At 41.4% G+C, this 14,979-nt stretch overlaps 1 protein-coding gene across 8 annotated transcripts in view; it reads left to right on the forward strand.

Moving 5' to 3' along the window:
• Positions 1 to 10,447: 10,447 nt before the first annotated feature.
• Positions 10,448 to 14,979, forward strand: part of RBMS1 (RNA binding motif single stranded interacting protein 1) — a 227,662-nt gene continuing 223,130 nt past the window's right edge. For 3 of the 8 annotated variants that reach the window (XM_059704286.1, XM_059704291.1, XM_059704287.1), the window contains exon 1: positions 10,449 to 10,969. In XM_059704286.1, coding sequence (XP_059560269.1) covers positions 10,895 to 10,969 — 75 coding nt within the window. In that variant the 5' untranslated portion in view covers positions 10,449 to 10,894. Of the gene's footprint in view, positions 10,970 to 14,979 lie in introns of all 8 variants that reach the window. The other 5 variants (XM_059704289.1, XM_059704295.1, XM_059704294.1 and 2 more) reach the window with 4 other exon arrangements.

Raw genomic sequence — 14,979 nt, forward strand, 5'->3', positions numbered from 1 at the left:
TATGAGTGCTAAAGAAGCTATAGATGATGCTTTCCTTATGTGTTCTTTCTTTCTTCCCCAAGTTTTCAAATTCCACAGCAGCATCAATTAATAGAATTACCAATGCCTTCCACTGTGATTTGTCTAATAGTCTGTATTACTACAGAACCCATATCCTGGTGTGTAAAAAATGAAAAAAATATAAAGTCTTGAGGTTTTATTTTTATTAAGTATTTCCATTGATCTAGAAATACATGCTACATCTTTTAATTTCAGTACTGCATTGAAGAGTATGTATGTGCATATACATATATAATATATGCACACAAACTGGTTAAATCTCAGTTTTTAGAATGTTATTCTATTTCACTTTTAAATACTTTTTTTTAAAAAAGTCTCTAACATCTAAGGTTTGAAACTACTAGATAGTTACCTTTAAAATTGGTTTTTTGAAAGAAGTGAGGAAAGACAAACACTCTTTTTTCTGTCCCTTCTGATACCACTTTAGAAATTCTTGTATTGGAAAGTACACTGGAAACATCTCTGATTAAAAGAGAACCTTAAAATGTTCATAGCCAAGGCACCTCTTCTTGACTTCTTCTGACTATGAAATCACAGCTTACCTCTCATAGGCATCTATACATATTGCTGAAGACATCAGGCTATTTTTAAAAGTGAAATTACAGTTCAAAACTAATCCTTGTTAGATATATGTTTAATAACATGATTGTGTTGGTCCGCTTAAAACATATAAAAATTATCCCATTAAATGATTTTTATCAAAGCACTTGAAAAACCTAGAAAGCAATGGAAGAAACATTAAAATCTATCTTTAGAAAATACTGGTCTCTACAAAGCCCAAATTTTTAACAAAAAGTAGCTGGCCTGTATAGGAAAGAAATCAAACAGTAAAGTGAAAGATATGTTTCCCCTTCTCATTCAACTGCTTATTCCCTTAACTTTTGAAATTCTTGTTATTTTGGGGTTTGATATCATCAAAGGGTATAATAATACTTTTCAGCAATCTGTTTACAAATACATTTATACGACCAGCTAATGAGTACAAATAATGGAACCATGGTTCATTAAGGTCTTTACTTGCCTCTAGAGGCCATCAACAAATGGTCCCTTGCTATTGCTTACTAAATACTTACAGGATAAGCTAATTAGTTACTAAATTATTTCATCTGTCCCTTTGTGGAGTTGGTCATCTCAGCTAAGTCAGATAGGGTGTGGTGATAGAGATGAAAGCTTCTGTATGGACCACTCATCCCAAGCAGAACTGATGGGAGAAATATACATACTTGATGGTCATCTGATTCCTTGGTTCCACCACATTCTTGGAGAGCAGCATCTAACTCCATGTCTTATTTGCTAAATTTAGGACATAGTAGTCTACATTCATAAACTTTATTAAATATTCACTATAACTGAGTTCCTCAACTATGACCAATTTTAGCTCTCATTAATAAGTGTATCAAAACATTTTTAAACTTATGTGTATTTTTTGTCTATTTCACTTCTTGGTAGAATGTTTTCTAAAGTTTAATACCTACTGTTTGAAATGTGTGTTCCTTTGGGGGGGGGGGTCTAAAATACCCTGGGGCAAGGAGGGGATGAGTGGTGCTCATTTTACAGTCACTCTTACAAGTGACAAAATCACTGAATTCTAATTTGGACGGGACCTTTGAGCATTTAAACACCCTTTCTTACCACAAATTCTGGAGTATGCCTCGTCTTGATACTTTTCTATGTGCCTCCAATGAATTTGCATAATTGGATAATTGGTGTTCAGAAAGAGATTCAGCCTGGGGGCCAGGGGAGGGGCATTCAATCCAACCTGGCAGCTGAAAAAAGTCTTGATAGAGCTGCATCTAAAGCAGTAGTTCCCAACCTTCTGGCCCTTTAAATACAGTTCCTCATGTTGTGACCCAACCATAAAATTATTTTTGTTGTTACTTCATAACTGTAATGTTGCTACTGTTATGAATCGTAATGTAAATATCTGATATGCAGGATGGTCTTAGGTGAAAGGGTTGCGACCCACAGGTTGAGAACCGCTAATAAAGGAAAGAGTTTAAGAGTGGACAAGGTGAAAATAGGGTGAAAGGTGTTCTGGGCATGTGGGTCAGAAACAGCTGAAGCTAGTTGGAGTTATACAATAATATGGTGAGGGTTGGAAGGAGCAGGCATGGAAGAGGAAAGAATTACAAGCCAAGAGGTAAGGAAGTGGGAGTAAATGAATCTGAATAATGGGAAGGGTCTAGTCAGAAAGGAATTTACGAGCTGTAATTTTAAAAAGAGTGATTACATAGTGCTTCTCAAACTCTGCTGGGGAATAAGGACACATTCTGAAATTTTTCATATTTGTGTTTAATTTGGGTGAAAACATTCTTTAAGTATATTACTCCTGAAAAAGATAATAATGTCCTGGCTGGGTAGCTCAGTTGGTTGGAGCATTGTCCTGTACACCAAAACGTGGCAAGTTGATTCCCAGTCAGAGCACATTCCTAGGTTTCCGGCACATATGGGATGCAACTGATCGATGCTTCTCTTTTACATCGATGTTTCTCTCTCTCTCCCTTCCTCTAAAAATCAATAAAAACATACCCTCTGATGAGAATAAAAAAAAAAGATAATAAGATTTTAGTTTCCTTTGACAGGGCTCCACAAAATATGGCCTGAGGCTAAATATTTGAGAAACGTCAGGCTAGAAGATTTGTACATAGCCTTCCCTGAAGACTATAAAACAACTCCCTATTCATGACAAAACTTCATTGTAAATTATAACCACTGGTTCCCTTCTATCTACATTCTCATTTGTTTAACCCTCTAAGAACTCTACCATATATGTCAATTATAATTACACTTTACTAATAGTATGCAGTCTTTCTGGTTTAAGTGTTCAGTAAATGTATTGCAGATATCACCTAGTTACCCAGTGTGGAAGTAAGAGTACTCACAGATCAATAACTCCCCAAGTTTTTTTTTTTTTTTTTAAATATGTTTTTATTGATTTCAGAGAGGAAGGGAGAGGGAGAAAGAGATAGAAACATCCATGATGAGAGAGAATCCTTGATTGGCTGCTTCCCGCGCGCCCCACACTGGGGATCAAGCCTGCAACCCTGGGCATGTGCCTTGGCTGGGAATCAGACGGTGACCTCCTGGTTCACAGGTCGATGCTCAACCACTGAGCCAAGCTGGCAGGGCAACAACTCTCCAAGTTTTGTATGCAGTCATCCTGATGAACCTAAATCCCATTTCCAATTCACTGATGCTCTAGCACAGGGGCTTTTTTTGTAGCAAAATTTCTAATTTTATCCTTCAATTATTTCAGTACTCCCAGGCAGATGGCAATAGAACAAAGGCATTAATCAGTGCTAATTTGTTTAGTCCACTTCTGATTAACTGTAATAAAAAAAAGTTTACCTTTGGTTATAATTGAAACCAGACTGGAGATCTTGGATGGGACAATTTGTGCCTCAAAGTCTTTAACTTGCTGCTGCTTCTGCAGGGACACAATGCCCCACCTTTCACCTCATACAAGGTTCTTATGGCTGACTCATTCTTATTCATCATGTCTCCTCCAAGTGGTTTACCCTGACTACTCTACTGAAAATTTCTAACCCAACTCCCACAAAGTTTCTCTTCTCCCATTATCCAGTTGTTTTCTTCATAGAGTTTATCATTGTCTCTCTCAACTAGATTATAAGCTCTGTGCAAGCAAATACCAAGTCAACTGTATCCCCAATGTGCTGCACATACAGGATGCTTCTTAAACATTGGTGAAAGTATAAATGTATACCTTCTCTTGCAGAAAATCACTCAATAGTTCATGCTCTCCTAAGGGTCATCTTTGTACACATTTCATTAAGAATCTTTCGTGAGCCCTGATGGTGTTGCTCAGTGGTTGAGTGTTGACCCATGAACTAGGACGTTGCTGTTCAAGCCCTGGTCAGGGCACATGCCCGGGTTGTGGGCTGGATCTCTAGGTGGGGACGTGCAGGAGGCGGCTGACTGATGTTACTAACCCTCTCTCCCTCTTCCTTCCTCTCTCTGATACCAATAAAAACATATTTTAAAAAAATCTTTCATGAACTTCTCCCCCTAAATGTGATAAGTATGAAGAACAAATCTATATATATAAAAGCCTAAGTGAGCATTTGACCATTCAACCGTTTGACCATTTGACCGTTCTACCAGTAGCTATGATGCATACTGACCATCAGGGGGAAGATGCTCAATGCATAGGCATGGAAACATGGAACAGACTGATGAATCTCAGAGGGAAGGGCGGAGAGGGGAGGGCAGGAAAAGATTAACCAAAGATCTTATTTACACACTAGAGGCCCGTGTACACAGATCTTGCACCAGTGGGGTCCCTCGGCCTGGCCTGCACCCTCTCACAATCCAGGATCCCTTGGGGTATGTCGGAGGCCCAGCGCATGGATTCAGCCCAATCCCCACAGGCCAGGCCAAGGGACCCCACTGGGGAATTCGTGCACTGGGCGTCTAATTTTAAATAATCTGCTACTTTTTTTTTCTTTTTTAATGTTTTAAGAGCAAGCTAAGGTTTCTCAGAGAAATAGTTGATCCAGGCTTGAGCATGAACTGCACAAGAACCAGGGACGATCTTATGATGCTGAGAAGCAAAAAATCTATTAAAGACGATTGAGATCTGGTAAAAAGAACATAAGAACCAATTCAAAGGATCTACCATTGGCTGAAGATGGAACAACTTGAGCATCGATAAGAATAATGATTGGGATGGATTAAAACAAATCAAATGTATAAAAATTCACAAGTTCAGAATGTTACTTAAAATTGGTTGGCTTTGGAGTTTCCTATGGCATCAACTCATTACTCTGAAAATAGGCAAATGGGGGGAAATTTATCCTGTTTTGCTGTGCTAATTGTATTTCAAATTAATCAGAGTTGAAGGGGGAAAGTTCTTCATCATTGACAATATCCAACTAATAAGTACAGAAGGAATGACAAGATTATAAAAACCACAATTTTGTAATTTCTAATGAAATAATAAATTGAAGTAACACCAATGAATATTAAAACCAGGGACAATTTTAATGGGTAAGTCAGACTGATATAGTCTGAATATTTGATCAATCTTAACATCATTAAAAGCGAGACAACCAAACATTATGTGTCTTCTGATGTGATGCATATCATATTACTTATGTGTGTTTAGCGCCATCTATGAAGTATTTTTTAAAAATATATTTTTATTGATTTCAGAGAGGAAGGGAGAGAGAGAGAAAGATAGAAATATCAACGATGAGAGAGAATCGTTGATTGGCTGCCTCCTACAGCATGTACCTTTGACCAGAATTGAACCTGGGACCTTTCAGTCCTCAGGCTGACTCTCTACCCACTGAACAAACCCAGCTAGGGCTATGAAGTATTTTTTGCCAAATAAGTAAAAATGAAGCCACACGTAATTAAACCTCTGGACCTAGCCATCACTTTAAATGACACCACAAGGTTGCAATCAGCCATGTGGGAAATTCTATAGCACAAGTGACCCAATTTCTTTAACAAATAAATAGCCAATTAAAAAGTGAGTGTGTGTATTGGGGGATGAACTTTTATATACTAAACTAGAGGCCTGGTGCATAAAATTCGTGCATGGGAGGGGGGGTCCCTCTGCCCGGCCTGCACCCCCTCCAATCCGGGACCTCTCGAGGGATGTCTGATTGCCTCTTGCAATCCAGGACTGCTGGCTCTTAACTGCTCGCCTGCCTGCCTGATTGCCCCTAACCACCTCTGCCTGCCTATCTGATCGTCCCTAACTTCTCCCCTACCAGCCTGATCACCCCTAACTGCCTCTGCCTCGCTCCTCACCCAGGACCCAGGATTCCCTCCTCTGGCTAGTTGCAGGCACCTGGGCTTCCCTCCCACTGGCCGGCTGCAGGCACCCAAGACCTGGGCCAGCTTCGCCCGGGCTGGCCGCAGCCGCAGAGGACCATGGGTGGGTGGCTTGTCCTTCTCCCGGGTCACAGGCACAGCCACTGGCTCCCGGGACCGCAGGGACTGTAGGGTGTGCAGATTGTCCCTCTCCTGGGCACTGGTGCTTGGGACCATGGGGCATGTGGCTTGTCCCTCTCCTGGGCTGCAGCCTGGCTGGTCCCCCTTCTTTTCTCATGAGCTCACTTGTGCCTGGCTCTTCCCCATTCCTCTCTCATGAGCTCATTTGTGCCTGGCTGGTCCCTATTCCTCTCTCCCCAGTGTTGAGTGTCTGAGCCATTACGGTGTGACAGCGTGAGGGCATGATGACCATTTGCATATTAGCTCTTTATTATATAGGATGAGACTTAAGAGATATATATCAACCAAATTTAATATGTGGACATGGTTTCATCCTGATTTAAACAAATGAGCTACAGAAAAGTGATTTTCAGATAATTGGAGAAAAATGAACAAGAACTGGATATTAGTTGTTCTTAACAAATTATTGTCAATTTTGTTAGATGTGATTATGACATTGTGTCTTTTAAAAGTTCTCATTTTTTAGGGGTAGATATTAAAATATTTGCAAGTGAAATGATACTATGTTTGGGATTTGCTTCAAAACACCCCAGAAAAATAAAAATGTGTATGTGAAATACAAATGACAATATACTAATAACTGTTGAAGTTGGATGTTAAGAACAGAGCAGTCATTATTTTATTCTCTCTGCTCTTGTGTTTGTTTGAAAATGAAAAACTGAGTTTTGTTTTTAAAATGTGTTAGTATAAAATACAGCAACATACAAAAGAGTCTTTGAATCACTTAAAGAAAAATGTTGAGATATGTTTCTAGGGATCCACAACCCAGTGCAAACCAAGAAGCATTACCATCTCTATAAGTCCTCTCTGTTCTCTCCATGAACATCTGCCCTTTCTTCTTCCTCAGAGATAACTTCTATTCTGAATTATGTGTTATAATACCCTTATTTTTCTTTATAGTTTCTTTTACTACCTCTTCTTACACAACTTTACACAAATAGAATCATGCTTTATTGTTGGGGTCCAGCCCCATCAGGTCCAGGGTTTCTCAAAGGTGTGGACGGAGCCAGTGAAGAAGGAATGACACGGAGACAGCGTTCCGTTGATCAGCATAGCCAAGTTCTCTCTTTATTGTCCTGTTACATCTGTATTTATACCATTTGATCCTATAAGCATGCCTCTATAATCACATCATAGTATGTTTTGGGTAACCTTCTACAGTTCCTTGTTTCATTTCCATAGTTTCTTATCTGACCTTTGCCAAAAATCCTGTCTCCATCTAGTTCTGTTGATTTTAATCTTGTCTAGGTTAATCTCTGTGTTCCATTATAAGGGCTATTCCAAGGTCACTGCTCTACTGATAAGCTACAAGGAAGTGACTGAAGGAGATTATCCCACCCAGTAAAGGTTATGTCCTCCCAGCCTCGCTGCTTGCCTTCCCTGGGACTGCCCTGTGTCGGTGGGTCTCCAGAGGTATAGACTTTGGTGCTTTCCCTGGTGGGCAGACTCCTGGGGATGTGGGCCCAACAAGACCCAAATTTATTGCCAACAGTCTTAGTCCAAGTTCTTCATAAGTCCTTTCTCAGGGAGGTGGCCCTGGCCAGAACACATAGCACTAAGAAGGGGAGCAAACATATTGAGAACAGTATGCTAAGTCCCTTGAAGCATATGCTGTGCAGATGTTTCTTCCCTGCAGCGAATGTGTCAAGCAGCAAGGATGGACCGGCTTCTGGCACTTTATGTTGACTTGCATCTTCAACATCAATTTTGAAACGATACATGTTGATGGTTTTCGCTCTAGTTTATTTATTTTCACCACTGCAAGTGTTCTACTATATGCACATTCCACAGCCTTTTTGTCCATTCTATAGTTGATTTTTTTTAGTATATTATGAATAATCCTGTATATTTCTCATGGTGCACATATGTATAGAAGAAATTCTTTGAGTTATATACTAGTACCTGCAAGTGGAATTACTGTGTCATGGCACACATGCAAATGAACTTGGGTAATGCCAAACTGTTTTTTTTTCAAGTGGTGGTTGTACCAATTTACACTTTAACCAGGAAGCAGTATTTTTGAGATTTCCCCCTTTTTACATCCTCACTCTTAATATTTTCAGAGTGCATAATTTTTGCCAGTCTGCTGAGTGTGAAGTGGTATCTTATCATTCCAGTTTGCATTTTCCCTTTAATACCAAGTGTGAGCATCTTTTCCTATTATAGGGACACTGGTGCTTCTTCCTCCGTGAAATACACATGTTCATGATTTTGCACATATTCTAACAAGTTGTTTTTCTTTTCCTTACTGATTTCAAGGAGTCCTTTATATATTTTGTACATTAAGCTTTTGTAGTTATATAGATTACAAATAACTATTTTGTGGCCTGCCTTTTCATTTTCTTGATGGAGTCCTTTGATGAATCAGTGTTCTGAATTTTAATACAGTCAAATTGATCAGTTTTGCACTCTTGGTCACCTTATTAAAGAAATCTTTTCCTACCTCAAGGCTGTAAATATATTTCCCTATATGTTTTCCTAACAACTTTATAGTTCTGTTTTTTACATCTAGGTCTTGCATTCACTTGAACTTTTTTCTTCCCCTTTTGAAAAGGCTCCAATTTCATTTTTTCCATATGAATAGCCAATTGACCCAGAATCTTTTATTGAAAAGCTCATTCTTTCTCCACTGCTCTGCAATACCAACTCCGTCATAAATCAAGTGTCTACATAATTGTGGGCGTGCTTCTAGGCTCTCTAAAACAGGCTGAATTTCGTCAGCCAGAATAAAGTAGAACAGTCTAAGTTTGGTAATTTCCCTTATCACTTTAAGCCTAGAACTTCTGAGATTGTTCTTAACTTGTTCCCTTCCTCAGTCATTTCTCCAAGTCATCATTCATAGTCCATGCACGGGTTAGTTCATATCAGTTCCCTGCTCAGAAACATTAAAGGGTCCCACAATGAAACATTGTAGAGAACTATTTTAAGTTCTCAAAGTTGTACAGCTAACTACTGCAACCTTCAGATTAACATGAACCTCAATAGTGCCCACAATGTTGCAGAAGCTCAGTAAATACTAATGTCCCTATAGGATTTCACCAAAATTAACTGTTATTATTATTATTATTATTTTAAGATAACATGATTTGCCTCCTGGAATATCTAAAATGTTCTCATGTGAACTCAGATTTATTTTGTCTTGTCAAAATATATAACCTAGAAATGTGTCTAAATCATATAAAGATTACAAAGGTTTCAGTTCACTGTTTCATTGTTTTAAAGTAAACCTGTTTTGAAATGTAATCATATAAAACTGTCACTGTTTAGCAAAATCATACATCCATTTCACTTTGATTTACCTTTGTGCTGTTAAGAAAATAGACTCTCAGGAAAACCAAAATGACAAAACAAAGTAATCAAGCTCTATTTAACAACAAATGAATTTTTATTTCATCTTATTAGATGTGCAAGCACGCCAATTTGGAGGCTTTCTTGCTTATCCTATTTGTACATTTTGGTATTCCCTCTTTTTGAGCTAGAATATACAAAGTCTTCTACAGGCAGCTTCGGGGACCAATTAACTCCATTAAATTATATCCAGCTATGTAGTGAACTAAACCAATGCTGTCTGGGGCTGTCTAGAGCTGTGACAACTAGGAGATGGAGAGAGGCAGAAAGAGAGAGATTGATTTTGTATGTCACTGAAACACACTGCAACAATATGCCAGTGTGACTTTCAAAATGGCCTTAAAATATTCCAAACTCAGGGAGTTTCCTGGCTCCTGCGTGGGAGTTGACAGACTGGCAGCATTAGAAAGAGGCAGAGAAAAGCTGATGTCTATATTGTGTCCTCTAATAGTAACATTCTGCCTCTTAGCGGTATCCCCCCTTTAGAAGGATCCGTCTATTTGTGAGTGTGTGTGCGTGTGTGTCTCCAAGCTTTGCCTCCCCTTGTGCAGAGGGCATAACATCACCTCTCACATCTGGGAAAACCAAACCGAAGGACACTAACCTTCCCAAGGTCACCTAGAAAAGCAGTGTTGTGGCCTGGGGCGGGGGGAAGGGGTGCACAGAACCCAGGTGTCCCGACTCCAGCCTTGTGGTTGGGCACGTAATCATTTTTCCTTCCCTTGTGAAAATAAAGAAATCATTGGGCGGAGGGAAGTGAGAGATAAATCAGATTTCCTGCTCTTTCCTCTTACCTCCCTTCCCCCTTACGAAGCTAAAAACTCGAGAGAGCAAACGAGGTGTCCACTCTACAGTTCTTAAGCAGGGTCCCCCAATTCCACCTCCACCCGGACACAAAGCCATCTGGGCTCCCGGGGTTTCTGCGCGCCCAATCGCCGAGCCTGGGAGGGTCTGGGAGGTGAGGAGTGGTTTAAACTCAGCCCTCACCTCCCGCGGGTCCCGGCTTCCAGGCGCCCAAGCCCCGCCCCCGCCCGCCCTTCCCCCACGGCCTCCGCACGCCAGCCCCTCTCCCCTCTCCTAATCGGGCGCACCCACCCCAGATGCCGCCTGGCACGGATCGCAGCCACCTCCGCCGCACTTTCCACTTGTATTGATCACCTCCCAGCCCCGCTCAGCCGGCTCGCCCGTGCCGAGCGGCCAGCGCGCCAGCCCTTGGCAGCGCCGGAGCAGTCGGGCTCCCGGAGGCAACTCCTTGGGAGCGCCCGGTCCGGGGTGTCCTCTGCGTCCTGCAGTGTCTTTCTACCTGGGAGGAGGAGAAGGAGGAGGAAGAGAAAGAGGAGCAGGAGGTGGAGAGGAGAGAAAGAGGAGGACCTCTCGTCCGGGCTGGGAGGTGGAGCAGCGGCAGCCGCCGCCGCCGCCGCCGGAAAGGGAGAGGCAGGAGAGATCGAGACTTGGAAACCCCAAAGTGCCCGCGACCCTGCACGGCAGGCTCCCTTCCAGCTTCATGGGCAAAGTGTGGAAACAGCAGATGTACCCTCAGTACGCCACCTACTACTACCCCCAGTATCTCCAGGCGAAGGTAAAGGAGCGCCGGGGTGGGGGTGCCGGGGGCGCGCGGCTCGGGCCCGGGAGGGGCGCGCGCTCGGCCCCGCGGGCGGCGGAGTTGATGGAAGGTTGCTAACTATAGCGCCGGCCTGGGCAGAGCCGGGCGGCGCGCTGGGCGGCGGCTCCGGGGGAGCGGAGTGCGGGATCGAGTTACAGAAAGCCGCGGGGGGAGAGACTAGACAGGAAAGAGCCGCCAGCTCCTTCCTGGCCCCGGAGGAGGGAGGGTCGCGGGGCCGAGCGGCGCCCCTAGCCGAGCCCCTTGCCGAGCCTCTCGCCGAGCTTGGCCGCGGCGCTGCCGACGCCTAGAGCCCGCGGCGGGACCCGCCGGCTGCGCGGCTTTTCGACCCCCTCTGCTCGGCCCCGCCCTGCGATCAGTAACTCTTGGCTTCCCTTGGAGTGCCACGGAGCCCCCCGCTTCCCGGAGACGCCCCTTAGTCTCCCGCGCGCGCGAGCGATTTCTGGGGCTTGAGCCTCGCGCGCGCGGAGGGGAGGGGGGGGCGGGGGGGGGGCGGGACGGGAGGGGGCGCGACGGGACGTTTACCTCCCGTCTCCGGTCCTGAGCGCCCGCCCCTCGCCTTGATCTTTGTGCGGTGTGGCACTTCACCTGGTTACTGATTTCCACTTTTACGCTGGTGTTTTGGGTAGGAAAGTGGCCAAAGTCCACACAGCGTTCATTGATGTCCCTTTTAATCTTACCTGTAGCTTTTGCTTAGGAGGGACAATGGGCAGATTTCAGGGCAGAGAAAGAAGTGACTTTGTATTTAGTTTAGAAAAATACTACCTGTGTGTTTACCACAGATCGATTTCCAATGGTGCTTTCTCAAAAGTGGCCTTGGCATATTCTTAGGTAACACAACTGATGATGTGTAGCCCTGCACATTGCTACTGGCTTTCTAGGGACCCTGGGTACTTGGTTAATAACCTTACCTTAATTTTACAATAATTGGATGCCCCCTGAATTTATTATATATATATTCCATGAGGAGTGAGATTTCACTGCTTTGGAAGCTTCTCCCACAGTTTGGGAAGGTGGAAGTTGGATGCACCAGCCTTCTATAGCAATTAGCATCTCCTGTCAGGACTCCAGGAGCCCTCTAGATCACAAAAGAATCAAATGTGGATGCAGTGGCCGAACTTTCTTTGGGAGCTTGTAATCACGACCTGCTTGCTGCAGAGGGCATTTCTGGCCTGGTGCAAAGAATCCCTGATTCAACCTCGATAAGCTTTTCTTTCTTACAGTGCGGGTGGTCCTTGTTGTGCACTTACAACAGTATTTGTCCAAAAGGACACTTGTCAGCATAGAGACCCGACATTTCCCAGCCCTCAAGGGCCTCCTTCTCACTCCCTCCAATTCTTATATTACTTTGGGTCACCAGAAAGCAGCGAGATGGTAGCAGTAAGGATATCCATTATTCATTTCTGTGTGGTCCCCATAAATTTGTTTTCAGGGGCCAGAGGGAGATGCATGTGTTTTTTTTGTGAGCTACATTGTAAAGATAAGTTGCTCAAAGAAATGTTGAGGTGTAATCAATGCACTACCTTTTAGATAGCATATATGTTTAATGCACTTGTTTAAATTATGCAGCATTGGGTGGCTAAAGGACAGCCCAGTCAACACTTAGCTATATGAATAATAAATACATACACTCAGGTAAAGAAAAAAGGCCTTGTTTCTACAGGCACATTCACCTTAGTAATTTTTATGTACCATTAGTAAGTTAGAAACCAAGTGCATAGCATTTAATATAGCTAATGCAATACCATTTGGCTCTTTTTGCCCCGTAAATAATTGAAGAGAGAGATAAACGGCAAGAGCCTGCTCTGGTAATTAGGGTCGGATCCCAGAAAGCTTTAGGGCTCATTTTCTGAAAGTGTGCTTCCTGCATAAAGCATTTAATATTGATTTGTGTTACAGTAAATGACATTCTCAAAACATATCTTGCGGTTGCTACTATGAAATCTGAAATCCTATTACTCTGAGTCTCTTTGTTTCCGGGGAAGGACATATATACTCACTTGACCTATATAACATGGTATTAAAATTTGATAATTAAATATAAATTCCCTATTGTAAAGTATCTTGGTTATCTCAGAAAGGGGCATCTCCTAAAATGTAAAGTGACTAGTTGCAGATTTTAGATAATCACATTTCGGGGCACATAGTCCTCTTTTTTTCTCCCTTACATATCTGCTGGTAACATGGTAGTATAAGTCATTTTTTTTAAAAAAGAGAGAGATTTCTTTTGATTTTTACTTTTAAAACAAGTGTTGCCTAATCTACCTAAAGAGTTAATAAACTCACTTGGAATCTGTTGTCTACAGTGATGATCCTTGCCTGTGTGTGCGTTCTAACCTTCCTGAAATATGGGATAGAAAACATCACTGTTTAAAGTACAGTGATATGTTTACTAGTCAGAGTTGTTTTGAAACTTCTGTTTGGAAGCTATATCAAAAACTGAGGAATGGCACGGTCATTTACACAGTGGTATTTGACAAAAACATTGATCAAGAGATGGATGTGATTGTTCCAAACTGAGGAAGAATAAACGGATGGGATTTCTTTTCATCCTAAGAAATAGATACCAATTAACGTGGCCCTTGAAAAAGAGTTTTGTTACCATCCTTTTAAAAGTTCACATATGTCAAATCATGTTTCTTGTGTTAATCATGTAATCAGAGTCTATTTTGGAAAATGTATTTAGTAATTTTTCCCCATAAAAACCCTATTGGTTACTTGTACATTTTATTAGCAACAAGCAAAAAAACTCTATGGAGCTGTATGACAGTGTGTGACCATATTGGTATACTTTGCTCTTTGACAGAAAGAGGAAATCATTAGAGAATAATACAGTTGCATTAAACATAAAGTACATTTGAGGAGGCTTTGGAAGGGCAGGACATGGGTGGAAATGAGATTGTGAAATTTCCATAACACCTTAGGGTAGAGCAACACAGATTTCAAACAACCTGATTTTACATGTGTGTTGTGATTTTTGCCTCTCTGTCAGGATGGTCTTATCACAGCAGGTGCTCTTTGTCACCTGACACACTCATTCTAAGATGTAGTTAGATATTCCTCCTTATAGCACATCTTGTTCTAAAGGATTTTCTGAATTATATTAAATGACGTATGCTAGGTTATGAAAAATTAAATTTGGTATCCACTTTGAAGCTACCCAGGTAATTCAATGTATTTTTTTAAAGATGTGTATTACACATTTTTATACAATGGATGTATTAATTTCACTTACTGTGAAAGCAACCCTTCAATCACAGTCTGCTTATTTCAAATATATTACAACTTACCTTATTGCCATGCATGCATGCAAATATTTATGGGGATTGACGCACTTATTCTGTCTTTTGAAGAAAGGGAAGTACAAAATGTTATTTATTTGATTAGCTACTTTTTGTGCCAGCTACAAGCAATTTGACAAATTTTGTGATCTTTATTTATAGTTATCAAAATGTTTCTATAAAATATATCATAATGAAAGCTTGGTTTTTAAGTTTTATGTATACAACAGTATTGTTTTTCTATGCTAAAGAAATGTTTGTTTCTAAAACAAAAGTTTGTTTTAGAGCCATTTGGTGTAAGTGTATGCTAAAGAACATACCTGAACTGAGATTTAAAATCTGGAAAATAATAAGTAATATAATTTGGGATTCTATTAATGAAGGCTACTAGAAGAAAACAGTTTTTCTGAGTTGAATTTCTGAGTGAATTTACTTTTTGCTGAATTCCTTAACTTCTATGTGGTTATAGCCAAATGAATATTGTATCAATTTGTTTCTCCAGGAATTTGGGGTCATAATTTGATACATAGAACTACTGAGCATTTTTAGGTGGGTTGGAGGTAGAGAAGTAGGATCTTAAAACTTGGAGGGCTTTGTGTCTTAGGAAATAACCACATTTCTGAGGTGAATAAAGGTTGCTTAAATGTATCAATACAGTAATGTCATATTTTACCCAATGAATACACC

The sequence above is a fragment of the Myotis daubentonii genome, chromosome 7 (genome assembly GCF_963259705.1).
Source record: "Myotis daubentonii chromosome 7, mMyoDau2.1, whole genome shotgun sequence".
In the NCBI taxonomy this organism is placed as follows: domain Eukaryota; kingdom Metazoa; phylum Chordata; class Mammalia; order Chiroptera; family Vespertilionidae; genus Myotis; species Myotis daubentonii.